Below are 27465 nucleotides of genomic sequence, written 5' to 3'. Positions count from 1 at the left end.
AGATGTCTTCATATATGCTTTTACAATTCTGACCATTGGGCTTTTTCGTTTGGTGTTTTTTTACGCACAATTTTCAGCATCGATAAACTAACAAATCGAAGTTCTTATAAATATTATAAAGTATTATAGTCGGTATATTGAGTTTAAGCAATGCCGCACATAAGGGGGGAAAGGGGGGGCTCCTCATTAAACATAAAATGATGGTCCAAACTAAATGTAAGCGATGATAACCATATTTTACTTTAAATCTTAAAAATAGAGTCATTCGTTTTTTGTATTTAAAAATAAAATATAGACTAATACAAATACTTATGGGCCCCGAATGCATTTTTGGTGTTGATTGCCTTGATTGTGTTTGCCTGCTTTCTACTGGACGTACAGGTGCCACACACAGGCAGTTTGCTTGTTCTAGTGTACGTTAGCCTTCAGTGTTGATACAAGCTGTAAACATACACACTACTTCCTGCTGTGAGTTTGTATTTCTGAGTCCAGGAGGAGGGGCCCAGCTTGAATGTTGAGTTTACACGCTTCAACGAACAATGCTGATGACTCTACCTTTAATAGTCACCATTAATTATAAAAGCACAAAAAAAAACTATGCTTTGTTGCCGGTTAAAAAATGAAACCCCCTCTTCTTAAAACAGTATGAACCTTTTTGAACTAGGGAGCTGGTTGTAAACTTGGGCGCATAACTTAGATGATAACTTGTGAGCACAATGATATTATATTGTGCTTCCATGTTAACTCGTTCTGCCAGTATAATAACATCTTTTCACAAGTTAATTATCATGTGCAAACCAGATATTACCAGGTTCCAACAGTATAATTATATTGTGCCCACAAGATAATAACACTTTTTGGGACTTCAGGGGCTGCGTAAAACTTTGACCAGTGAATTCAGTTTAGGGTAAATCATCTGTACATAATTCTTAAGTTTTAAAAAAAAGCCTTCACTCCATATTTTGCAGATCAGTTTTAATGTCAGTGCAGCATAAAGTCAACACACAGTGAGATATTATGATAAATAAAAGTGGCTGCATTGGTTAAGCCCTACACTAGATTTGTCATTTCATATTTCACATTATGAATGTCAAAGGCTAAACATCTTATACATGTTTGACTCTTTAACATTTCCCTTCATTTCAAACTTAAATTTTTACATTTGTTCATTTATCCAGCTTACTGACACAAATGGCTTGATGAAACTTTTATTGTTCTTTTATCAGCAGTTATCCATGCACCACATCTACAATGATATATTCCACCAAGCTGCAGTGTCACAGAGTTAAGTAATATTAGGATAAACATCATGTCCTTTATTTTTACTTCATATACAAGGGGACCCAGGAGACCCTCTTACAAATGAGCTTCAGCAGAATCTGGAGGAATAAAGAGCGTACATGGAGAGAGGGAGGCCAGCAGGAGAAAGAAAACATAAATATACATTCAGTGAGCAGATGTGAAGTGCAGTGGAGCCCCTTTTCCCACAACAAGGAGATTTTTAAAGAACTTTCTTTGCACCTGGATTTCTTTCCAACAATTCTTACCCCAAAAGACTCTCTGGGACTTTCAGCCATGGCAGCATTTTCAAATATTTGGAGGCCTGAAGACAAGAAAGTTTCATGTGCCCACAAGAAAGTATTGTATGTGGAACTCTTTAACATACCGGTAGCTCAGATTGCAAAAGACCACTTAGTTCAACATATGAAACAGACAGCAGAAACTCTTTGGAGCACATGCAAAACTTGATCAGGAAAAACTTTCTTGTGCCAAGGCAATACCTTCTCATTATCACAGGAAACTTTCTTGTGCTCGCGAGTGATTTCTGTTCACCCCTGAAACTTAACTTTTTATTTTTCTCTGCCCATTTCCACTTTCGGGGCTCCTTACTAGAGCAGAAGGTTTTTCCTGAATGCTGAAAAAAATGTACAAAGTTTGGTAGGTGTACGGACGTAAACATAATGAATTTATTTGACAAAAAAAGGGCATAAAGTGATTAGCACTAAACCATTATGTAAGGAGATAATGTCAAATTAAAAGACTTAAACCTGAATAGTAAACTAAAAAGAATTTGACTTTTTAACTGTGCTATAAAAATGGCACATTTTGGTTGGTGACTGACCCTTTTCTTTTTTAGGTTCTGCTGGTAGAATTTGCAGGCAGAGTTTTTAATATTTCCTTAATCTCGGCTCTTAAAATCAGCACAATAAAACTGGAGCTTTTCAGGCCCCCAACAGCCTGTGGCCCCTGAGCAACTACGCACTACTGCCGATAATCAAATCCTGCTTTCACATAAATGCACTTCCTTCCTTCAGGTGAAGCTGCAAATCAGCCACAGACTTGCATAAGAAACATTTGTTATTCTCTTTTCTCTGCTTACCGGATCTTTTAGTAGAAAAAGGGGCCTTTAAGTGCACATGCTGCATGAAGCGCAGAGGGACGGGTAGTTTTTAGGGGACGTGTTTGACTGCACAGAGGTTTAAGGCCTCAGTGGTGATGGGCTAGAGGTGGTGAATGCTGTTTCACACCAGAGTCTGTTATCAATCGATGAGGTATATTTTAGTTGGGGTGGGATGAGTTGTGGTGGAGATACAAGCGTCTTCAGAGCAGTGGAACACACATCTACTGTAAGTGCATATTATAGACTGCAGCTAGTGTGGTTACAGTCAGTGCCAAACATATACACAACACACTGTGTCAACGCTGTCCTGATAAAAATGCAGGATATTTCACATACTTTTGACCACTTCCAGGTTTTCTTCATATTCTTGGTGTAGATTGTTTAATCTCCACAAAAACGCCCCTTGAATCAAGTGATAAGCAGCAGAAACACAAAGCGAGAGGCCATGAGTTTTGGATCAACAGCAGGGTTATAATATCAGTTTGTTGTTTTCTCACGTGTCATGATGACAGGAAAGCAGTAGAGCAGGTCATAGGTGAGATAAACACACAGGAACCATCAGAAACACTGACAGAAAGAGAGTGAAAACTCTCACACACTGTTCAAGTACACAGCTACAACCATTAACAGCTCAACTAGCTAGTCCTCACTGAAGATGCTACACAGGATCTATACAATAGTGTCTCTTTTTTACAGCTTCCCTCCAGATTAACTGCTACAGAGCCGCTCACTGCCTCCAGACTCCTCGACAATGTCACATCTATTTACAGAGTTTTACAAAAGCAGGGATGAGAGATTAGAGCGGATGATATTTGAGTGATATTTACTGGAGTGGCAGCACAGCTGGGCAACTCTGGCTTCAACAGGAGCAGATGTGGAGAAGGTGGTTTAAAGTAGAAGGTAGATGTCTTGAGCTAGTTTTATCTAAAATCATGCCTTTACTCAAATTTTTGTTTTAATCTGTGTTACTCTATTTTTTGATAAATTAACCTTTTTCTGTCCTTTTACTATCTCAAACTTCAGCTGATCAAAAGAGAAACACAAATGCTGATCCCAAATTATGCTCCGTGTCCTAGAGATACACTTTTGTCAAACTGTTTTATATTTGTAAGAGTCAAAGTTGCCCATGCGCACCCTCAAAATTTTTGCCAAAAGCTTTGCTGTTATGCAGGTTTTGTTTTTCAGGTGGGAAGTGAGTTGTTCAGCACTTGTTCCGTGTGGAAATGATTGTTGCTGTTGTTGCAGACAGAGGTGATGATTTCTTGTTATTTTTCTCCTGTTTGTACTGAACCAGCAGGATCCTCCTTAAAAGAGAGAGAAAAAGAAAAGATTGAAGACTGTTCAGGTTAACCTTTATTGGTTTTTAAAATCTGCAACACCTTTATCCATCCATTATCTATATCGCTCCTTTTTTTGGTCGCTAGGGTGATGGAGCAGACCGCAGCTGTCACTGGGCGTAGACCAGACTGGCACATACAGAGACAAACATTCATACTAACAACTACAGGCAATTTAGAGTCATCACTTAACCGAATGGGCATTTCTTTGGACTATGGGATGAACCCGGAGAGAACCCACGCATGCACAGGGAGAACATTCAAAACCCACACAGAAAGGCAACCGCCCAGCCGGGGATCAAAACCAGGAATCTAATAACAGCGCTAACCACTGCACCACCATGCATAAGTCTGATGACAAGATAAGTTAAAACAGTATTTTATGGGTTTGATTTAATGTACCATTGTGCAAGAGTTTGGACTCAAAGCTCATGGACACACTGAAGTCAAAAGTTGTCTCTACCTGTTACTGGATGTCCAGTTTGCTCAGGCCGACACTGTGGATGAGCTGTGAGGATTCAGAGGCAGCGCTGTACCCTTGAATAAGCAGGTTCTTGTTGAGGTCTCCCACCCCACTACCAGCCTGCATTTTGGGGTACGGGGGTGTTTCTGCAACGTGACGCTGCCCTCGCCCGTGGGAGTCCATGTCCATCAGGTGGTCCAGAGGGCAGCCGTCCGTCCCCTCTGTGACCGGTGAGAACTCGTGAGCGCTCGCCTGCTCCTCCCTGGACACAGGACTGATGGAGACAGATGGAGAACTTAAAGACACGATGATGACAGAGACAGAACATTTCGTTAATTTGTACTTTTCCAAACACATCTGCAGTATTCAGTCAATTGGATCTTCATTAGGTTTTGTTATGTAAAGATTTCTCCTGTGCGTTAACGTGTGTAAAAAAAAATGTTTCTGTCATCATTTCTAAGATCTACTTTTAGGGGGCTTTTTATGCCTTTATTGGAAAGATAGGACAGTGGATAGAGTCGAAGAACGGACTGCTAATAATGCGATAACAATAAAAAAAGCTAATAATTGTGCGGCCTGTTCTGTAGATGAGCATTGAGAGGATGATGGGCTATGTAATGCAAGGATAAAAGATGAAAAAACAGGTGATCTGTATGTGTGGAGTCACTTCAGAACAGACAAACGGAAATGTGTAAAATATCTCTACTCTGCATTCATTCAAAACATGCACACTCACACTAAGATTCATGCAAGATTTTTTTTTAAAAGTCCCGTGAGAGTTGGCTGTAAACATCTGTAAGAGATAAGGACGTCTTACCTGACATCCATAGACTGGACTCCGTCTGACAGCTCGTCCACACAGATCTTGTTCTCCAGAGGTCCCAGCATGATGACGGGGGCTTCAGCGGGAGTCGGTGCATCTTCCTCCGAGCCGATCGCAGTCTCTGCCCTCATGTCAGCTGCTAACGGACAGTCTTGTTGATTTAAATGGATTTTGGAATCCTTATAGACAATCATAGTGCTGTAGGCCTAATTACATTTATAGGACAACTCACACTTTTCTTGATATTTGGGATAGCAGAGCTGATTTTCAGATAAGGATTTATCTGATTATTTTGAGATAACAGAGCTTGTTCTCTTACGATATAGACACAATGTTTTGGTGATCTAGAGTGCGACATGCCATGCTGCCATTGCCCACACTTATGACTTTATTTCTTTGTTGGTTTTGGGCTTTTGAAACTCTGGGAAAACGGAAAAATCAGTCAAGACCACGAGAAAACATCTGTATATTACCTGTTATGTGTAGATGCAGGTTTACTTAGGGCTGCCTTTAACTGACTAGTTAAAAAGTGCAACTTAATTCTTAAATCTATAAATAGTTTGAGGAAGAGATCAAATACATATTTCACTGTAAATGAGGCGACACACTCCTCAGACTTTGTCTTGTAGTTGATCTATACGTACGTTTTTTAACTTAGTGTGTATTCCTTAATTTTATTGTTTCCTTTTGGTTCCCCTGTGCTGATCCATTTGTCCTAATATAACCCAGTGCAGGTCAGAGAGTTCAAAGAATGCTGCAGTGCACTGAGTGTTTGTCTTACTGCTACCTAACCACTAGGTGGCGCTGTTCTCGTGTCTGTCTGATACTGCTGAGTCACTCTGCAGCTGAGACACTTATCCGATTAGATTTGGAGGAAACTAATTGTACGGGAGGGAAAACTGTTTTCCACAGGCAAATTAAAAAAACGTTTTGAAAGAAAGCAAATAAAAACAACAGAATACGTGATGTGGACAAATAACAGAAAGAGTCACTGTACACATGGAATGAAAAAGATCAAATGGAATTGCCATGACGCAGGAAAGCAGGAGTCATGAGGGGGATGAGTTTAGGGAAAATAGATCAATGTAATCAAACGTCCTCATCACTGACATGCTTTACATGTGAGGTAGTCGAGTAGTGATCAGTAAACTTTTAACTCCCGGTACTTGCTGTCTGTAACGGTCTCTTTGCTCCTCGTACAGCTCCGTTCTACAAACAGCTTTTAAAGTTGATTTGAAAAAGTGTGTTTTTATGTTTTGTATGATTTATTTGTGCAGGAATCTGGCATTGTTTATTTAACGCCCTTTTTGCTCTAAGCTTTAAAAGTGCTATACAAAATAAATTCATATTACTATGAATAAAACAATCAAGTTTCAGGATGTGTCTGACATTCACCTGCAGCACCAGATAGAGGCTCCACTTCACTCTTTCTTGTTCTCTTCATTATCTCTTCAATTCTCTGTGAAAACACACAAAACACAACTCAGCTGTAAAATAGTGTAGCTGTTGTTTTGAAGTAATTTTTCCAGACTGTCCTTTTCATCCAAGTATTAGTGTTTTAACATGGGTTCAATTTAATCTATGATCTATGATATGGTTCTCATGATACCAGGTTTTTAATCTTTATTAAAAATGTTATAATAATCAAACAATATCCTCAACAAAAATAAGTCGTAGCTACTCACCACCTACTAATTTCTTGTTTTTAATGATTACAAATTGAAGGAAAACTCCTGCCTGATACTGTCTGTTGCTCAAACGATGTCCTTGTGCAGTTTAGACAGTGCTCTCTCTCTTGAAAGCAGCTTTTGATTAAAAATAAGACTGAAAATCTGAATTCGTTTGAAGCTTTGGTACTATTCAATACTATTGGTCATGAGAATAAGAAAGATTGTGTCGTTTTGAAACACGCTATCAAATATTTTAACAACCTTAATCTATGATGTGATCTCTGTTTTGATCACTGATACCTTCTTCCTCTGCTGCCTCTCCTGCTCCTCCTGGATGTGCAGCATCTCTCTCTCCTGCCTCTTCTTGTCTGCCTCTTTCTGGGCTCGCAGGAACGCCTCCTCTCTCTGAAATAACATACAGTAAACATCCAACCATTCACTTTCTCTTTCTGTCTCTTGATGTAAAGGACGAGTATTACTGGGTTGTTTGACATATTAACTTAAAATACTTTTAAGTGCAACATAAATTCCATTGATAAAATGTTGATGAAGCTTGACCTCTCTGTCCAGCTGATCCTGCATGTCCTTCCATCTCTGCTCCTTCTGCCGTCTCTCCTCGTCCTCCTTGTTCCTCCTCTCCTCGTCACGTCTCACTCTGTCCTCCTCAGCCTGCAGGGCAGCTCTCTCCTGTCTCTCTCTCGCCTCCTGCAGCCTCCTCTGCTCCTCCTCCACCCTCAGTCTGGATGCACAGATATACTTTAAGCTGAACAAATGACCATACAGGAATGTAGGAACGCATCTGTTTGTAATCCTAGTTTCTGGACGCAGTAATTGTTTTTAAATGGATGATGTAGTGCTGTTGTTTTATTGTCATTCAGTGAACTGGGACTGGAAACTAGCTTATACTCATTTGTCCCTGCATCAACTGGAGACATTCAAATATATTCAGTTTCTCAACTTCAGAGCAGTAATTAAAGATTATTTTGAGCTTTTTACTTAATTAATCAGTTATTAGAATATTTGATGACAGTTTAAATTTTTTTGTATCAGCTGCTAAGCACAAACACAAACACACCTCTCCTCTTCCTGCCGTTGCCTTTCCTCTAGCTCCTTCTGTATCCGAGCCAGACGTCGTCTCTCTGCCAGCAGTCTAGACGCCTCCTCAGCGTCCGTTGTCCCACCAACACTCCTGCCTGTGGGCGTGCCCGGAGATTCTGAGGGAGGGACATGAGAGGATGGAGTGAGGAGATGGTGCAGCATGACTTAACAAAAATAAACATGTCTGGGCAAATCCTTCAATTATGTTTGTCCAGCCCATGATGTAATTCTGACATTTTACATAAAAAAAAAAAGATCTACCATTTTTAAAAGAGGAGATTTACATTTACCAAAGCAGCTACATTTAACAGAAACAACAACTGATGAATAGAGAATTTAGTTTTTAGTTACAAAAAGCATTTCAGTTCAAATACATATTTTTGCATTACTTAATTTCAGGCCAATTTAGACCAGATTTTTGAGTCGTACAACTGACTTTGAAGTCAGGCAATTTCAGGCCGTTCACGCCTGGCCAGTTGTTCGACCTGATCAGTCGAGAAAAACTTGCTAATAAAATTTGGGTTGTACAACTGGACACAATTGCACATTGAGAGCAGAGCCACAAGGCAATTGCCCGAATCCCAGATGTTTATCCTAAATGTGCCTGCATAAACTGCCAGAGAGCATCCGAACAATTGCATAATTGTATAAATTGTATATTGTATAATTGTATTACTATTGACACCTTGTCAATAGTAAGCATCATAAGCTGATTGTATAACTGAGAAAATCAAATAAAGAACAATCAAAATTAATCACAACAACGGTCAATCGCTTGTCATTTTGTTATTGCTGCATGTTCTTCGAATGGATGGCTTTTTTGAAACTTTGAATCATGTGACATTTATGAGTAATCCATGTATCTCAAACACAAACACAAATTTGGTTTTCAACTACATTTATAATAAATTAAAATGTGCACAATGCCTCCTCCTTGTGTCATGGTCAAAGAACAAAATGTCCCACAGCGATCTACTATAAATACACTCTCAGCACACACACACACACACACACACACACACACACACACACACACACAAACACACACACACAGACACACACGCTTGTCCTTCACCTGCGTTCAGTTCTCTGCTGGTGGATTTCGGGATCTTTTTCTCCGAGCTCTCAGATTTGGTTGATTTCCTCTCCAGAGTGCTGTGATCTCTGTGGTTCCTGTCGTCATGTCCGGGGGTGGGGGCTCTCTGCCGGAGCGGAGAGGGAGGGTACTGCCCGGGTGAACAGGGTGACTGTGCCCGACTCCTGTTTGACCTCACCCTAAAAAAAAACCAACACCAACAGATCAGGTCACCTGTAAAATAATCCAGGTCAGGCAGGTGTGTGTGTGTGTGTGTGTGTGTGTGTGTGTGTGTGTGTGTGTGTGTGTGTGTGTGTGTGTGTGTGTTTGGTACCGTTTAGGTGTTGCAGGGCCCTTGCTGTTGGACCTGAAGGATGAACTGCGGGCAGGTGTGTTTGGAAACTCGCCCTGCAAGAGATTTTAAGAAATATCACAGTAATGGTAACAACAAGACTACTTACATTTTCTCTTCCTAATATCTTCCTTTTACAAATAAAGCTCTAAGGTTTATGGGAAATGTGGTCTTAATCCAAAATAAAAGAAAAGGACAGTAATAATAATGCCATTGTGTGCATGTCTGTAAATGTGTGTGTAAAAATGTTAGTGTGCAAGCGTATGATAATAACTACTTATTCTAAAGCCCTTTTCAAAGTACAATTCCACAACAGCGCCAGTATGAAGCTCCGCAGTCATTACGCCTTAAGACGCTCATTTTGATTCTGCAATGGCATAATATTGGCGTCCCAGTCTGTGAATTCACTTTGCCTTATAGTGTTGTGAAGAGCACTGCACAGTAGGAACTCCACATACACACACAACACACTCAGACATGCACACACAGTGCTGCCCCCCCCCCCAAGACTCCGCCGCGTCCTTGTTACACGTCTGTTACTAACTCAAAAGGGGGCTAAGAGAAAGGATTTCTTCATCCCCCCATTACGACTCCACAACATTCATATTGAAGACGAAATATCCCAGGGACATAAATATAAAGCAATGAAACGACTTAAAGGGGCTTAAAATAACAGTGCTGCTGTGCCCTTTCTGACCCAGTCACTGTTAATTAGGTTATGTATGTATTTTTGTGCGTGCAAGTGTGTGCGTTTGTGTGTGATTATGTGTGTATATGTCTTGGCCTACCGTGGGTGTTTTGGCTTTGGATGGTTCTTCAGGGTGTCCAGCAACGCTCCTGCGGTTGGAAGAACTTCTGTTCGGTCTGTGGTTGCTGGGGGAAGCTGTTCGTTGGGCGACAAAAGACACTGACAGGTCACAAAACACCACACATGAACACACAGACACAGACATAACCACACGCACATACACGGAGAGGTTTACAAAAACACACACAAAGACACAAAATGCACACACCACGACGATAACACCAGGAAACAGAAGAGGAGAAACTTGAGCAGAATGTTCAGAAAATGTCAAAAAGATGGTCTCTGTCTTTTCTAATCCTTATCCCCAAAGAGACATATTTTTACCGTTTGAGATTAAAAGCTTTGGTACCTTGACATCCAAAACACTAAGTAACATATTGTGACTGATGCAGGTTTATTTTTAGAACTAAATCCAGAACATTGTCAACTGCAGTGAAGAAAAATCAGTGTCAAGCTAAATGTTCGATGTGAATGTGTCATTCTTATTATTCCTGTGTATTTTTTTAAACATATTAATGTTTTCTGATGTGTTAAAAATGTTGACTAGACAAGGCAGATGTCTTTAAAGAAAACAGGCAAATGAAAATAAAAGAATTTGAGTATGTGTGGCTTTGATACAGGTCTCAATCTTGGATATTTTTATGTTTTGATATCTTAAATAAATGGAGAAACTTATTTTTGAGAATAGTACAACAATTGTTTCCCATTATCTTGTGGCGGAAAAGGATGATAGTACATATATTGGCTGGGGAGTATGGGTCCAATGAACTTCTGGTAATCTTAGCGGTCATTTTATAGTTTGAGCTTGAATTTGGGGATGACTCTTCTTGTCAGGGGTTTTGCCTCTAAGGCTAAAAACAGTCCTGTTGGAGCGTTGTGGAACCTGATGAAGCCTTTACCTAAGAGTTCCTCAAACCATCATCCTTTGACGTGAATCTTACCTGCTGTGTTTTCTCTATTTTGCCAAATTACTAACTCCGAACAACTTGTGTTGATGATGCAAACATGTAACTCCTTGGCATTAATCATTATGGCTGTAACACTTTCTAATTTGGTTAATTAAGTAAGAAGTTCCTGGGTGCTGCAGCATCACTCATCAGAAGAAATATTAGCTTTGTTTAAAATCCTGCTCTTTCTTACCTCTCTCTGGTGAATGCAGGGCGGCTGAAGAGTTTGACAGCTGTTTGTTGATTGGTTGCTCCATTATGGGTGGAGACAAGAAGTCACCAACTGACAAAAAAACGACAACAATCAGTCGCACGGACAAAAACAGTGAATCAATGTGCTCGCTGCTGCTGCTGCATTGAGGGATGATGTAAACGTCACAAATAGGTTCAATAAACTAATCTCACACAGCAAACACAGAAGTGCAGGCTCACACAGAAAATAATCCTGCCGATCGATGAGCCATGCAGGCTGCAGGATAAATTAACCTTGGTGATGTAAGACAGAAATGAAGCAGCAGAATGGAGAGCAGAGTCTCTCTGCAGCCTGCTTCATCATGAAATGGAGTATATTGATACAGACGCGACGGCTGCAGAGCAATGAAACTGAGGGGCAAAAGTTAAAGCACACCTAAAGGCACCGTGACAACCAGGATGACCCGATATAAAGATCAGTGTACATGCACAGTCATTTTTTAATTAAAATGAATTAAACATTAAATCCTATTACTGTGAATCAGTGCTGAGAGAAGTATTCAGATGTAACTTAAACAAAAAAACTAAAACCACAAAGTCAAAGGCTTTGTTTCAAGTAAAAGTTCTGCCTTTAAAATGTTAATGAAGCGTTATGAAGCCTGACAACAGTGGTCGCAATATTGGAAATGCTGACTCCACCTAACTCTCAGTCAATCTAGAAACAAAGAGGTTGAGCTGAGGCTGGCCAAAAGCCTCCTGGAAAAACAGCTACAGCATGTCCACCAGTCAGTCAACTCAGCCACGCCTCAAATTATGCAAAATAATGCTTACCTCTAACTCTTCGCCTTAAAACGATCAAAACAGATTAAATTCAGCCCCAGACCAGAGATTACCGATACAGAAATGAGCTAGAGATCAAAAACTGTTTATGAACCAGGCTGTTAACATGTTTCATTCTACTGTAAAAATTTACATTTTAAACATTTTTTTACAGCCAGCCTCAAGTGGACCGTAAAGGAACTGCAGTCTTTTTTGCATTGGCTACATTTTTCAAATGCATTTTATATTCGGTCATTATTAACCAAGCACCTTTGTAAAAGTGGGATTTCATTTTGTATTTGGTTTGCACATTTTCAACTATTTTAAAGGACTGCACCAATAATACTTATTTTCATCAATGACTGATCGGTGAAATATCTTCTACCTTCACTTTTCCGTTATTTCATCTTTTACATTTTTATATTTCACTATTATCCTCTTCATTTTTCTCTTGATGTTTTTACTTCTTCTTTTTGCTTTAACAGATCTATTTGTTACTTTCTCTTTAATAATGCCTTTACCTCCTTTTCCTGTTTTTATTATTATAAATCTGAAAACAGTTTGAACACCCAGAGCCCAACGTTACACATTCCCATAGTTAGAATTATTTTTAAGCAATTATTGTCATTTAAGAGGCTTGAACAATGAACTACACAAGATGAAATACACAGATAATCAGAGTAGTACTTAATTAATTTTTAGGTGCTACATTCAGAACAATAACTCTACAAACATTAGCGAAGGCTTCAACGTCTAAGTAACTAAAACATACATAATCTTTTCAAAGTACTATTCAAAAACATCCTATGCAATTGCAAAACACTGACAGGGACCACTTTATTCTAGCATGTCTAATATATTTAAGTACATTTAGAATGCTTCAGTGAGATTTTCAAGACAGAACTTTTACCAATATTTGAATATGTTTGTGTTTTTCACTGTTACTGAAGTACAGGATCTGAATACTTATTAAACCCCGCTCAGGGGTTTCAGGCAAAATACGTGAAAATGATGGATACTTTTTATTTATTTCTGCAGGGGATCGTCTGTAATATGGGACAGAGATGATTGGAAATGTCTGGTGGATGTTGTGTGTGTGTGTGTGTGTGTGTGTGTGTGTGTGTGTGTGTGTGTGTGTGTGTGTGTGTGTGTGTGTGTGTGTGTGTGTGTGTGCATGTGGGATGATGTTATTGCACTACCCTGTGTGTAGGTGAGGAGGAGTTAGTTTCCTACATAGCTAAAGGGTAAACGTCTGGTATGATGTATGGTGTTGGTGTGCGTCTGCATGTGCGTGTGTGCGTTTGTGTGTGTGTGTGTGAGCACCAGAGGGGTGTTACACAGACCAGGCTCCCTGCTGAGAGTGAAATGTGTGCATCACTAAACACAGCCCTCAGCCAGGAAGACGGGAAGTGGAGCAGTCCTTTGTTGTGATAAGGGTGGGGTATATGTGTGCATGTGTGTGTGCGTGTGTAATGGGAGGGCGCTCCAAACCAGACACTCGTTAACCACAGAGGAGAACGTCGATGGAAGTACTGTACGTGTTGTGAACTGTTGATTAACAGGAATGCACAGTGATGTTTTTCTGATTGGTACAAACAAAAATACAAAATGAACAGTCAATGTTGCAGGTCATATTTGTTTCCCTTAAAGGAATGAAACTGAGTTTTTCTTTTCTCTCTGTCTTTTCATCTGATCCATTTTCCCTTTTGCATAAATTAAGCTGAAGACTGTTTTTGCTTTTTTAGAGCCGGACCTATCCAGAGTATTATTTCAGGAGCTGAGCCATTTTCTCGCTTTACTGGAGTTCTTTGTCTTACAGTATCATTAACAGAAACACTCTCAGAGAAACCGTTTTAAATGCATTTTTGTATTAATGCAAAATTTAACAGATACAGAATAGATGAGCAAAGGGCTAAACTGGAATATCATTAGTATGGTTTAATTTTATTGTTTCATATTCATGCTGTGGTACTACTCATCTGGATCTTTTTGGTCTTATTCTGAATTATTCAGCCTTGGATTAATAGATTGAAAAAAAAAAGGGGGGAAAGACTTAACACGTATTTTCTTTACTTCCAGCTTTTTTATCACCACCAGAATAGTGTTGTCATGAAACCAGAATTGTGACTTTCGATACGATACTAGTAAAATTCTAGTAAACTGATATCCGTACCTTTTTCTATATCAGGACAACCAATATGGAATTTTTGTTTTGTTTTTAATCATCCAAAATTGCAAGCAAACTTCTGCACACTGTCAGAATTGCATGGTACCGAAATGTAAATAAAGTATTTGTGCAATATGGGCAGTGCTCTCTCTCTCTCTTCCGGTTCAAAATAAATTAATATTTGTAGTTTTTTCAGCTATATCAAATGTATTGTTCTCAAACATGTGGTATCCAAATGTATCAAAGTGTTGAACATTTCGACAACCGTACACCAAACACAGAACACACACATCGTACACAAACTGCAGGACCATAAAACAGCAGCATGCAGACAGAGGAACAGCTGCAGGTGAGACAGCGGGATCCCTGGTGGCAGGGGAGCGGTATGAGCGTGGGGCACACACAGAGTTATGTGGTCTGTACCGTTACGGGATTGGCTGGCGCTGGAAGCAGCAGGAAGCCCATTGGGCTGCGCGGAGCCAATGGCATGGCAGGGCGGGGTCTTAGGGTTACCTGGGCAGCAGGTGAAGCAGAGCGGAGAAAGCAAAGCGTTACACACTCTCAGCTCATCAACACAGACACACACACACACACAACGGTTGCTGACATGACATTCAAACAGGAATTAACTCCCGATGTCCGTCTACATTCACACACGCTGAGATAAACAGAAAAGACACATTTCCCAGCAAAAAGTGCCACATCAAAACCAGAAGGTAAGTCGAAACCATTTTCAGACAAAACAAGATTCAAAATGCAACGTGAATGCTTCTTGCCAACATGAGAGTGGAACATCATGCAAATAAGCAGTGAGGCCAACACTGCCTTCGAAAGAAACTTTGGAGGTTAAGAAATCGACATGCGGGGCTGAACATTGTAATAACTGTTGCTATGGTGACTGGCCATAACAACAGTTTTAGAGACCTAACTGAGATTTTGAGCCAAAATCCACAAAGACCATAAATGACTCACAGGATTTGATGTTTATAAATCCAACAGCTGAAGATACATTTTCCCAATCATGACAGGTCAATGTCAATGTAGCACAAGAAAAAAAGTGAGAGGATCATCCAAAAAATATTTGGGATTAAACCCCTGATAACCATGAATGTCACACAATTAAATGGAAATCCTTTTAGTAGCTTTTGAGATAATTGAGTCTGATGGTCAACCGACTGTCATTTTTGTCGCCAGGGTTCTTTGTTCTCTTTGCAGTGGGAGGAAAAATTAACTGTTTGGAAGTTTAAAGGTACATCAGCACCATCATATGATATACGTAGTTGGTGGCATCAAAGAAGATTTCTTGCCTTCCGCTTTCTTTCATTGAAAACTAGCTACACAGAAATGTCTCAAACAGAGGAAATGGTGTGCTAAAATATAAGTGCAGAGGATGTAATGAATGATGATGGATTTTCTTGTGTACTGGCTGACTTGGACATTCAGCTGTATTTACTCCATCCATAGTATACAGCTAAAAAATGCAGCGGAACAAAGTCCAGGCTTACAAGCAATGCATTCTGGTTCATGAATAACCCTGCTGTCTTAGCTCAGCTAGCAGGAGGAATCATCTTTCTATGTGGATACATCAGCACTGAGGAACCTATTGCTTCAACCAGTAATTGGACTTCTCACAAAAGAGGATAAAAATCTAATTTAATGGTTGGAATAGTTCAAGATCAAATATTTCAGATTGTTTTCTGGATCTCTTTTAAACAATTTTAGACTTATAGTTGAGTTCATCCTTTAAAGACTCTGGGTTTTTTAATAAAATGTAGAGTTCTGTTTTCATGGTTTCAACGATGTTTCTACTAGCTGTCAGTTTACATACTTTTTGCATAATTAATTCTGAAGCATTCCATGATACCAGGCTGATTTATGGTCTAAAAGGCCAGCTTTGATTATCCATTTCTTTCAGATAAGACAGCTTTGCAGGATTTTTAGTGGACAAGTTGAAACCAGAGGAAAATATGCAGCACCCACACACATACACACACTTTGCGTCTTTAGTGAGTGTCTGTCCTTTAATCGAGTGGTGCTGTAAGATGAGATGCTGCTGTTTCTGCTGCAGTGAGCGTTCTGCTGGGCCCAAGCGATCCCAAAACAGCCTCTCTGCCTCTCAGTCAGCCGGGCCAGAGCCAGACAAGGCGCTGATCCCGAATCAGTGCCAGAACGGCTGGGCCTGATGGGTACTGTGAATAATTGATGGCGTTATGAATGCACCACAAGATCTGGAGCCTGGTTGGTGGCGCTGTGGCCTTCTGCCGGCCCGACATGACAGCAGAAAAAAATCCCAAAGATGATGTGATAAGACAGAAAAAAATACGCAAATTAAAAAGAGATGGATGTTGGCAGAGTAAACCGCCTCGTGTCGCAGTTCGTCGGAGTTTATGTGAGTGGCCTTGGTGTGTTCAAGGTTGATGTGTAACTCCAGCTCCTCTGGGAATGAGACAGCCCAGCTCGGAAATAACAACAGAGCAATGACACACACATAAACACACACCTGTGGCACTTTTACAGCTAAAAACACCAGCTAACACACACTGCTGATTACATATGTGACTGTAAACACACTTAAAGCCTCTTCTACCCCTGACGAGGTTTACAGACAAAGCACTGAGCAGCTCCTGCATTGCAGCCTCCACACCCTTTTCCACCCGCTGCCCCTCTCCTCTTTACCTCCATTACTTCTCCTCCTCACATCCCCACCTTCCTCTCTTTATCCTCATTTCACCTGCTCTCCTCCCACAGTCTCTGCTTTGTCTTCCCCACCCTTTCATCCCACCATCCCCCCTCTATCGTCCCCCCCTGACCTCCAGACCTCCCTCATTACCTCTCCTCCCAGCCCCCATCAGTATCCGCCCGTTTGCTCTCTCCTGTTCTACATCTCAAACCAACCCTCCAATGACATCATCGCTTTCCTTCTTTCTCCACCACAAACCCCCCCCCCTCCTTCCATCACACTCACCCTCCACTCCGTCAGGCGGTCCTCCCCACGTCCAGCGTTTAGGCCTGTTATCCAGGTGGTCTCGGGCCTCCCCCCCTTCACCTCCACCTCCTCCTCCTCGTCTCTCGGTGCCTCCGGCTCTCCGGCGCACCAGGGCCTCCAGCCGCTCCTGCTCGTTGCGTTCAGAAACAGGGAAGAACAGACATTCTCTCACTGAGCCATCGCTACGACGACGGATGCCAGGCGATGCACAGGGAGACGGTTGCGCCATAGTAACCGCATGCACACCGCAGCGGCCTCGCCCCTCCGTCCTCTGTTATGTGTCTGCCGTCGGTCACCAGCACTCGATCGCTCAGTGATACATAATACAGCAGCTCTCTCTCTCTCTCTCTCTCCTCCTCTCTCTCTGTCTGCTGCTCCCTCTAGGTAGCTCTGACTCCCTCTCTCTCTCCCTCAACCTCTCTCTCTCCTACCTCGCAATTGCTAACCCCACCCTCCCTCTCCCTCTCCCTCTCTCTCTCTCTCTCTCTCTCCCTCATGCTTTCTTATCTTCCTCGATCTCCCTCCCTCTCTCGCTCTGTAATGACTAACTCTATATCACAGAGCAGTTTAATCAGACAGGAAGAGGCTAAACACAACCTGTCACCACCCCCACGTACATGCATGAACACACACACACACACACACACACACACACACACACACACACACACACACACACACACACACACACACACACACACACACACACACACACACACACACACACACACACACACACACACACACACACACACACACACACACACACACACACACACACACACACACACACACAGTGGGTGGACCGGATACTGATATTGGTTGAACTGGTTTTATCTCCAATTCTCCAGTTTTTGCCCCCCTAGTCTCTGATTCTATAGTTGTTTTTATTGCTAATTGATTTTAAATGTCTTCTTGCTTTGCTTTGAATTTTCTTTGTGTCTGAAACATAAACAAATCTACTTTTCCTTTTTCTACCTTCTCCAGCCCTGTTTCTACACTCAGTTTAATACATGTAAAACAAACAGTCATTTATACATTTGTGTTCTTAGCAATAATACATAAAGCACAACAGAAAAACAGTACGATATCCTTGATACATAATATGCCATAGCACAAAAAAAGGAACTTTCCATATTTTATTTGCCTAGCACTTTGAAAACATGCTAATTTATTTTATTATTATTATTTTAATCAATTGATTTTGTCTTGATCTTTTCCCGAGTTGTGCATATTAATTCCATCTTTTGTTCGCTGATAATGTTTTAAATTTATAGACATAGAACTGGCTTGACTTAATCTCTCATCTCTCTGATGTTTATTTAATTTAATTGATGCTTCTTTTATGTTATGTATTTTCTCTGTTTTTGTCTCGCTTTTTTTACATTTTACATTTTTTTTACAAAATAAATACTTAATATAATAAGAATTTGATCTTTTTTTGGAGGAGGTCCTTAAAACCAGCCCTTTCTGGTTTCATACTTCTCCTCTACACATCTAAACATTCCTTGTTTTGAAATATTGTTTTTATTAACAAAAAAATTAAAAAAATTAACAACAATCTTAATTGTGTGAACTTTAAAGGAAGAATGGATATCCTCTGTAAATGTCTCTCTGATTCATGACTGTCTACAATGAGTGAGAAGCTTGAGTCCCACCAGCTGTACTGTTGTAGGAGCCATGTTTACATCATGTTTACATCATGTTTACATCATGTTTACATGGATGGGACAGCCTTGTGTATAAAAGCTGTTTTGGTCAAGAAGTAGAGCAGCCTTTCCCAAACTTAAGACTGCCGCAGCCCGCATTGAAATACAAAATTACTCCGGGGCCCATTATACAAAAAAAATGTATGACTCATCTATTACTTTCAGTAAGGGTAAAATTATCAGACATGACAACATGATATTATGGCAAGATAGACACAAAAGTTTACTAAACATTATGTCCATGAATAGTCATGACACACCTTACTAATCACTTAAAGGGTTGACTCATTGTAAATCATCATTATTGTGATATTTATTTTATTTTTAAAATTGGTTGAGGGCTTTTCGCGGCCCACCTGCAGTACCCGCACGGCCCACCAGGGGGCTGCGGCCCACACTTTGGGAAGCACTGAAGTAGAGAAAAGAACAATAACACAGCCTACTCACTGCTTATTTGGATGTCAAGTTAGTGTCCTTAGATCACGGTCATTTTATGTGCAATATGAAGCTATGAGCGCTAACATTAGCCTGCTAACACAACAATGCAGGCCACAGGCAATTGCAGTACAAGCACAGGACAATTCGTGCAAACGCGAGTGGAGAGGGGTTTGAGGTGTGCCACTGGAGGAGAGCGGACGCTTCAGAATAGCAGAGGTGTCGAAAACACATGCTGGTGATCAAGGGCGACTTCTACTGGATGAAAAAGTTGCACATTCTTCCTTTAATGTTTTATCTAAAACCTATTCATAAAGCTACTGGTTCAGCTCAGTCAACAAACTAAATGTGCATTTTTAGAATAAGAAACAGTTTTACCCACGAATAGGGGTGTGGCTTGACTATTTTTGAAGAATATAATCAAATCTAATCTGCCATTTCCTGCTTTAGATTGAGGTATTCATTATGTAAAAAGCAGCACTTTATCTAAGACGAGACACTATACTAGGGATATACCATTTATACCATAATGATGTGGGTAATTTAAGATATAACAGCCCAGTGTATATCCATTATTCACATATATATTAATATCAGATATTCTAAGAGATTTCATGGGTTATTACAGAGTTTCTGCAGGCTGTTTGAAATTCAATACCTCCTTTATGATGATATTAAATGAAGAGGAAAGTATGATGGAAAAGATAACAGTCCTGGATTAATAACCCCATGTTTATAGTACTGTCAGCTGTATTAAACACACGAATCATCATGTTTTAATTGATCAAAGTAATAAACTTGGAAGCAGGTAAGCCTCAGAAAATGTGTGAACGGGACCATTAGTTATTTATGGGTAGCATTTTTTACTAAGAAAGAAAGAAGTAGTGACAGTGTTTGCTGTGGGTCTTATGGCGTCAACTGAAACTTGGTAGAAAAATAGGATGTAGCGCCTCGTACAACAAAGCCCACTGTCACTACAATCCCACTGTTAGCTTAGGTGTGTAACATCTCTTGACAGCCTGCACTTTTTTATGTGCAATAGTTGAGACATGAGGAAAATATTTCTATGTATTAGTTGCTTATACTAGAACAATGTAATATTTCCTTGCATGTGCATATTGGTATCTATGATCACATGTAGACATTTTTTTTGTAGAAACTAAGATGCAAACACAGAGAAGTCTTTCTTTCTCTTTAGCTCAGTTGTTTCTCTTTCTGCTAATTTTGGATCTGCTTCTATTTACAACCACATCCCAAACCGTTTGTTTTCATCTACAACTGTTGATGTTGCAGAGTTAGAAAGCAGACAGCAGTTCTTCTGTATATACAGAACCTGCACAACATAAAGCTGATACACTGCTCCAGTATACAGTCTATACATAAAGGATGGAAATGCCCCACATCAGCACTGGGGGTGTGTTTGCTGAAGGTGCATGCAGAGTCACGCACAGACTGCAGGAGGGAGGAGAGGTGATGGGACAGGACGGGGGATGGTGGTGGTTTTGATCGAGGTGGTGGGGAGTCAAGAAGAGAGATTTAAAGAGAGAGACATAACATGGGTGGGGTAGAAATGTAGAGAGATACAGATAATCTGAAGATGCAGATCAAAGGCTGCAGAGTGCTGCGCGGCCATTTTCTGTGATTCAGGGTTTTTGCTGAATCCCTTCACCAATAACCCTACTGACTCAAAGTCCCCATGAAATCAAAAATGCATTTCCTGCTTTTAATCCAGCGTCCCCGTTTTAAATGTTCATTTATCTGCCACATATATTTCAATGAAGCGTTATCTAAGTATTTTTACATCAAAATACACGTACAAAAGAAAGACTCGGAACTGGCGGACGAAGTAACAGAGTCCACTATATGATGCTCTGATGACAATATTTGCCTTTTTATTAAAGCTAGGTGTAGTTCAACAGAACCACAATATCATTAAAAGAGGGGAGAAGAACATAAAACATACTGCAGCAAAGTGAAGTAGTCAATTAACTGCTCAACAGAGGATTCATCTGCAATCAATTAGTCATCTACATAAATAGATTCTGCATGGCATCATCAGATAAAAGCTGACTGGTGATTTTTAGACAAAAAACAATCAACATTATTTTAAGGTACCAGGCACAAAAATGTACAAATGATCTCTTGTTATAGATTTTGATAATGACGTTTAAAGAAATCCTTTATATCCAAAGCAATCGGATTTTGATCTGTTCATTATTCTTTTACACATCTTTATTTGTGTAGATCTTTTAAAGGAAAAGTTGTATCTTCAAACATATTTAAAAAGCAAACGTAATGGTTCAAATTTTAATTGTATAATTTCCCTTTAATTTTTTTTCTCCAACAGGTAGCTTTACCTATTTTCTTACATTTTATAAACCAGATTATTAAAGGTATATCTTAGTGCAGTGAATTCTTAGCAATAAAACACTTCATTGAAAATATACAATTTTATTCATTATTCTGTTTTTCCTTTTGTAAAAATATATTGATCTTGTTTGATATCGTTTCCTTTTCAGAGGTGAAATATGTGCTTGTCACTGCACTTCGAGCATCGACCGTCTGTTCCAGGAAATGCCATATGATAGGCCGGCTGTGATGTCATAGCCCCGTGAGACTGACCGATCATTATGTCATTTAGATTTGCATATGAGTGTGTGGAGGGGAGGAAGGGGGAGGGGCTATTAGCATGCAAACACAGCCTTTAAATCAATAAGAACAGTGACCCCCCTCTGAGCAGCGAATGGTGAACCCTCTGTGGATCAGGCTGTCACTGGCTCGTTAACCCTTCATGTGCTGCTTAGCACTAATAATTTATATGCTACCTTGAGCTGAAAGCGTTATCGCACATACACAGAATCCAGCTCATGCTCGACTCACAAACGGGATTATAATAATGTGAGTCAATGGTTCTTATCGGCCAAGTGATGCCCACTCATGACTCATGCAGAGTGATGCGATTTATTTATGATCTAAAGGCACTGACCAGGAACAGAAGAGGCTTACAGCCAACAAATTCAGCTCTGACGGTGATCAAGAAGACTATTCTGATCAATTCAGCCTTCTATTCCAGCTGTGTTAATCAGGATGGAAAGTAATACGAATTGTTATACTCTTCCATTATTGGCCTGATTCCTTTAATTCTGATTCTAACCTGAACTCAGGTTAGAATCAGAGTTAAATAAAGGCATGCATGTGACTCTGCATGGCACTAATATTGTCAGAAATCAGGATATTTTTTCTTGGTCAAAGGCATGCACAATTAATTGCAAATTCATCGTTATTGCGGTATGAGCATTTGCCCACTAACAACCCGGCTAGCGAGTCGTTTTCAGGCCAGCTCCCCTAACCAGAACACATCCCTGCCACAGCTTTGTTAGCCACCCTCTAGGTCAAAACATAAAGTCAGAGTCAGTGTACTGGGACTGTAGGTCTGATGCAGAAAAGCAGCCACACTTGTCATGATTCAGTTCAATGCACACAATTAGTCAGCCGACAGAAAGTCATTAGAGCTTCTGCATTAATTACTTGGTCTTCCCTTAAACTTCGGTTCAGTCGAACAACAGCTGGAAATACACTGACTCTGTTATGGATCGACACAATTAATTCAGCGGCAGAGGAAAAAATAGGAGAAACAAGAGGTGTTTCCTGGAGGAGAAGAGGCCTCTCATCACAACTGCTCAGTTTGAGTTTGTATATGTAAATACACAGAGTGGTGGAGGGACAAAGGGAGAGGATAGATGATGGATTTGCAGACACACAGAAACATGTAACATAACATTTTGCCACATGACTTAAAGATAATATGTTTTTTTTTTTTTTTATCTTCCTAGCACTTCTGTGATATGACCAAGCAATGACACAAGATCCTGCTTTCTCACTTCTTAAAACATGCAGTGAATGCATCATTAGTGTGCCATGAGCTCTGACCTTCTCTGCCTCCTGCTGCTGCCGTCTCCTATCCTCAGCAGCCGCCCTGCGTTTCTTTTCCTTCCTCCTCTGCTCCTCCATCTTCCTCCCTCGCTCCTCTGCGCAGCGCTCCAGCTGCTGCTGCACACGACGCTCCTTATCCTGCAGCAGCTCAGATATCTCTGAACACACACCCATAACACACAAAGGATTTGCTGAAATACTTAGACACAGATTCTGTGTTGAAATTGGGAAGATTTTCTACTTTTTTTCTGCACAAAATGAGGGAAATACTGTACTTTTGACTACTACAACATGAGAACAAGGGCAAAAATGTGCTTGTATGCTACCGGACTGGGCAATAAATGTTTAAGTAGTTTCTTTCTTAATTTTATAACAATAAAATTACATAATGTGAATTAAACTTCTCCTGTAGTCACAGAGGATTTTTATTGGCATGTTGGGTGTTTAAATATGACATCATTTAAAAATGTCTTTGGTTGTTGTTTTGATTATGAAAGCCTGAAAGTTGTTGAAGATATACAATAACATTTAGACGTCTTGATGAAGATTACCATTCTGTATGCAAAACTGTGTTTAGGATCTTCTGAAGAAAACAAAAAGACCCAGTATGTTCGCCTAGATTAAAAATACAACTCATTTTAAGTACATGGGAAAAGTTCCACACACATTACAGGCTAATTGAATTTGTTTGAAAGAGACGTAGAAACCTTTAATACGGAAAAACTTGCGTTACATGGATTGACATTTCATTTTAAACTTGAAAGCAGAGGTTGGCTTTAATAACAGTCCTACAGACCTCTGATTCTTTGTGCTGATTAATTGCTGTGTTGCTGTTTTTTACCTGTTAATTCTTGCTTTTATTGTATTTTTGCCTTTTTAGCCTATTGCTAAAATCTAAGACTCAATTGATCATATTCAAATCTGCACCATGCTGCTGAGGGAGACGCTTGGCTGTTTTGTTGTTTTGCACAAAGACAACTGAGACTAAAATTCTGAATACATTTAAATGTTAACTTTTGAATAAATATGTATCAGCACTAAAATAAACTTGGAACAGTTCTTATCAGCAGTTTAATGTTCTACGTTGCCATAGAAATGGAGATGTTTTCATAATCCAGACAGCCTCTCTGTGGAAGTGCACGTTTCCATGGCAACTGATCAAACTCAGTCTGCTGATAAAGATGGTGTGATACAGCTAAAGCTACACAACAAGCAGGAAGTGGACCTTTATTTAAGACAGGTTTTATCATTTAGACTATCATTTAGTATTATTGTTCATGCTTATTGTGGTAAATTGCAAAGGATATGAATGCTTCAGGTTCCTACACCATAAACAAGTATACCCACACTGCATACAATGTGTGTGTGTGTGTGTGTGTGTGTGTGTGTAGATTTGTTTATGTTTCAGACACAAAGAAAATTCAAAGCAAAGCAAGAAGACATTTAAAATCAATTAGCAATAAAAACAACTATAGAATCAGAGACTAGGGGGTCAAAAACTGGAGAATTGGAGATAAAACCAGTTCAACCAATATCAGTATCCAGTCCACCCACTGTGTGTGTGTGTGTGTGTGTGTGTGTGTGTGTGTGTGTGTGTGTGTGTGTGTGTGTGTGTGTGTGTGTGTGTGTGTGTGTGTGTGTGTGTGTGTGTGTGTGTGTGTGTGTGTGTGTGTGTTTGACACAGATGAACAGGACAGACCACACAGAGCTCCACCAGCTGGAGAGTTAGTCATACCTTGTGTCTTCTCTCTGTCCTCCTGTCGCTCTGTTGCTAAATGATGTCGAGAGCCTTGGGACAATTAGAAGAAAAATGAAAGGTCACTTCAGATCCATGCAGGTTGCACATATGTTTTAAACTTAACTGTAGAAATATTTAAACTAGTAATGCCCAACTGTGAAATTAGTCCACTACAAGTATCAGTATGTCTTCTTTATTTTCTGAATGACTGCACTTTGATGTGTTTTACAGGTTTTAACATACATTTCCTTTGATATTATGTGTCCTTTAATAGGATTCATTCAATTATCTGTGTTTTTTATGTCTGCCATTTTAACTCACTGTGAAAGATTTTTGTAAACTTTTTAATCTGCAATATAAAAAAGTGGCTTGGATTGGACTGAAAAACACCTGCAAAAAAAATCTGATGAAAGTACAAGTGTGTAAGTAAGCAGTGTTTGAATTAAAAGTAGTTAATTTGCATACAAACATAGGGCCTACTTAAAATCACAAGAATGTGCACTCATGTGATGTGAAATATTATCTCAAGTCAAAACAACATTGGGTGCATGAACAACACTACTTTTGAAATTCAATACTTTATTACTATTTTTATTTTGACTGAATGTTTTCACAGCACACATTTAAAGAAAATAACACTGTTTTTGTTTTAGAAGAGTAGAGGTATAAAGTTTTATAAAACAGAAATATTCAAGAACAAGATCCATCCATTTGCAAGTACAGTACTTGAATACAGTGCTGCTTCTAATTTGCATCTCGTCGTTGTCATTGGTTTGCCGATTTGTAATAATTCCATGTGATTTTGATGACAGTTACAATCTGTCATTTCAACAACAAAACAATTCTGCTAAATGAAAAGTATTTTCTCAACCCTGCAGGGAATTAAACATTCAATCAAGGCAGAGGAACACAAAGATAAATAAAGATCATAAATATTTGAGAGGAAAATAAAAGACCAAAATAGAACTCAAACACGATGTTCCCTTGCAGCATCTTCACTTGGTCTTCGTTTTCTTCATCTTGTTGATGTTATATTTTTAGTTTGCTCTGCCCTGGATTATGAGGACAATGGAAGCTAATCAAAGCGTGTGAAATGTGACGAGAAATGTACCTGTAGGGCTCCTGTGATTGGACGGTGATCGACAAGGAGAAGGATTCCTACTGGTAGTCAGTGTTGTAGGAGGAGGGGCCAGCGCTGTGTTTTGGAGAGAACAGTCAGACATGATTCATGGCACAGCTGGCCAAAAGGCAAATACAGCTAAAAATATTAATGCTGGAGTGCGAAACGTGACTGCTGTGTTTATCAATAAGGAAGAGGCTGCAATACTGGCAGTCATGGCATGCAAATGCAATAAATCTTCTGTCAGTCAACGTATCACCTTTGGGGTCAGGGGTTAGTATAAACTGTCAGTGTGGGACCCCTGAGTGTAACCCTCAGACCTCTTCCTGCTATGTTGGTTTTGCTCAGTATGTCAAGCTGACATGAAAACTGCCTAAGGATGACAATGGACCAACGTCTATGTACTCAAACACACAGGAGGGGAGGGCTGCTCTTCTTAGCCACTTACACACATATGTCATTAGATATGTAAATACATGCAAATCTGAGCTAAATCCCAAGTGTCCCATGGGTTCTTCTACTCGGCTGCATCTGCACTGGAGATTACATCACATGCAAAAATAGATCTCATGTTTTAAAGGCAGTAAATATTATTTCTATGTAAGTAATAAATGACTTATGACCAATAAGCATTTTGAATAATGAAGGATTTAAGGGATATTTAGCAGTTATCCCATCTGGGATCTAATAGGAGACAGAAATGAGAAATGTTGTGAATAATAATAATAATAGAAAGATCTTAACGTATAAGAAAAAGCCACATGTTCTTTTTTTCTATAATTAAAAAAGAAACATTTTATGTTACATGTATGTTTTTCTTACATTGCAGAGGTTTTTTTATAAAGATCATATGTCCCTCACCTTCTGACATCAGTGTAACACTTAAACTATGTTTTTCACTGAACCTTGCAGGTTTTTGTTAATCTAGGATAGGAATGCCAATGTGTTTAAAAATGACCTCCATGAATTTCCAGATAGATGGCAAAAGAAGCTACCCTGCCCGCTCTTCTTTATTATTATTATTTTTTAAATCAAAAACAAAGCATCCTGTAGCATTACATGAAGAACTCTGGTGCACCTTGCCGTCTTCACAGGCTCTTTTAAAGGAAAGCTGTTTTATTTAAGTCTTATCAAGAAGGAGCCTTACACCTTTAATATGTCTGCAACACCCATTTCCTCGCAGCTATGGGGAAATGTACAAATGAGAGTATTAATCCTCACCTTGCATCTCAGGGAGGCTTGAGGCCACTTCAGTCATCTCAAAGGTCGTCGAATGTTTTCACCGGAGATACCTGACAGGAGCCGGAAAACCGTTAAAAACCACCGGGGACCGCCCGGTGCTGCACAATGACTCAGGAAAAGACGGAGGAAAATATGATGCTGGGAGAGAGA

The 27465-nt window shown here is 39.8% G+C and overlaps 1 protein-coding gene across 5 annotated transcripts; it reads right to left on the bottom strand.

The window, feature by feature from the left end:
• Nucleotides 1-960: 960 nt before the first annotated feature.
• Nucleotides 961-27465, bottom strand: map7d2b (MAP7 domain containing 2b). Of its 5 annotated transcripts, none has more exons than XM_061064195.1 (17): nucleotides 27295-27465; nucleotides 26065-26148; nucleotides 24951-25004; nucleotides 23213-23373; nucleotides 17118-17265; nucleotides 14576-14665; nucleotides 11168-11257; nucleotides 10008-10126; nucleotides 9202-9275; nucleotides 8868-9067; nucleotides 7770-7908; nucleotides 7253-7433; nucleotides 6995-7099; nucleotides 6420-6483; nucleotides 5019-5160; nucleotides 4202-4496; nucleotides 961-3705 (listed from the first exon to the last, which is right to left on the bottom strand). In XM_061064195.1, exons 1-16 carry the CDS (start codon nucleotides 27329-27331, stop codon nucleotides 4205-4207), a joined length of 1980 nt encoding a protein of 659 aa, XP_060920178.1. In that variant the 5' UTR covers nucleotides 27332-27465; the 3' UTR covers nucleotides 961-3705; nucleotides 4202-4204. The 5 variants fall into 5 exon arrangements, with proteins under 5 accessions (XP_060920178.1, XP_060920179.1, XP_060920181.1 ...); XM_061064196.1 differs by having other exon boundaries at nucleotides 4202-4475; nucleotides 27295-27464; XM_061064198.1 differs by having other exon boundaries at nucleotides 10008-10102; nucleotides 27295-27464.

Source organism: Labrus mixtus, chromosome 19, assembly GCF_963584025.1.
Source record: "Labrus mixtus chromosome 19, fLabMix1.1, whole genome shotgun sequence".
Lineage (NCBI taxonomy): Eukaryota > Metazoa > Chordata > Actinopteri > Labriformes > Labridae > Labrus > Labrus mixtus.
Note: the sequence above shows the minus strand (reverse complement) of the source record. Positions and strands in the feature narration are given on the sequence as shown.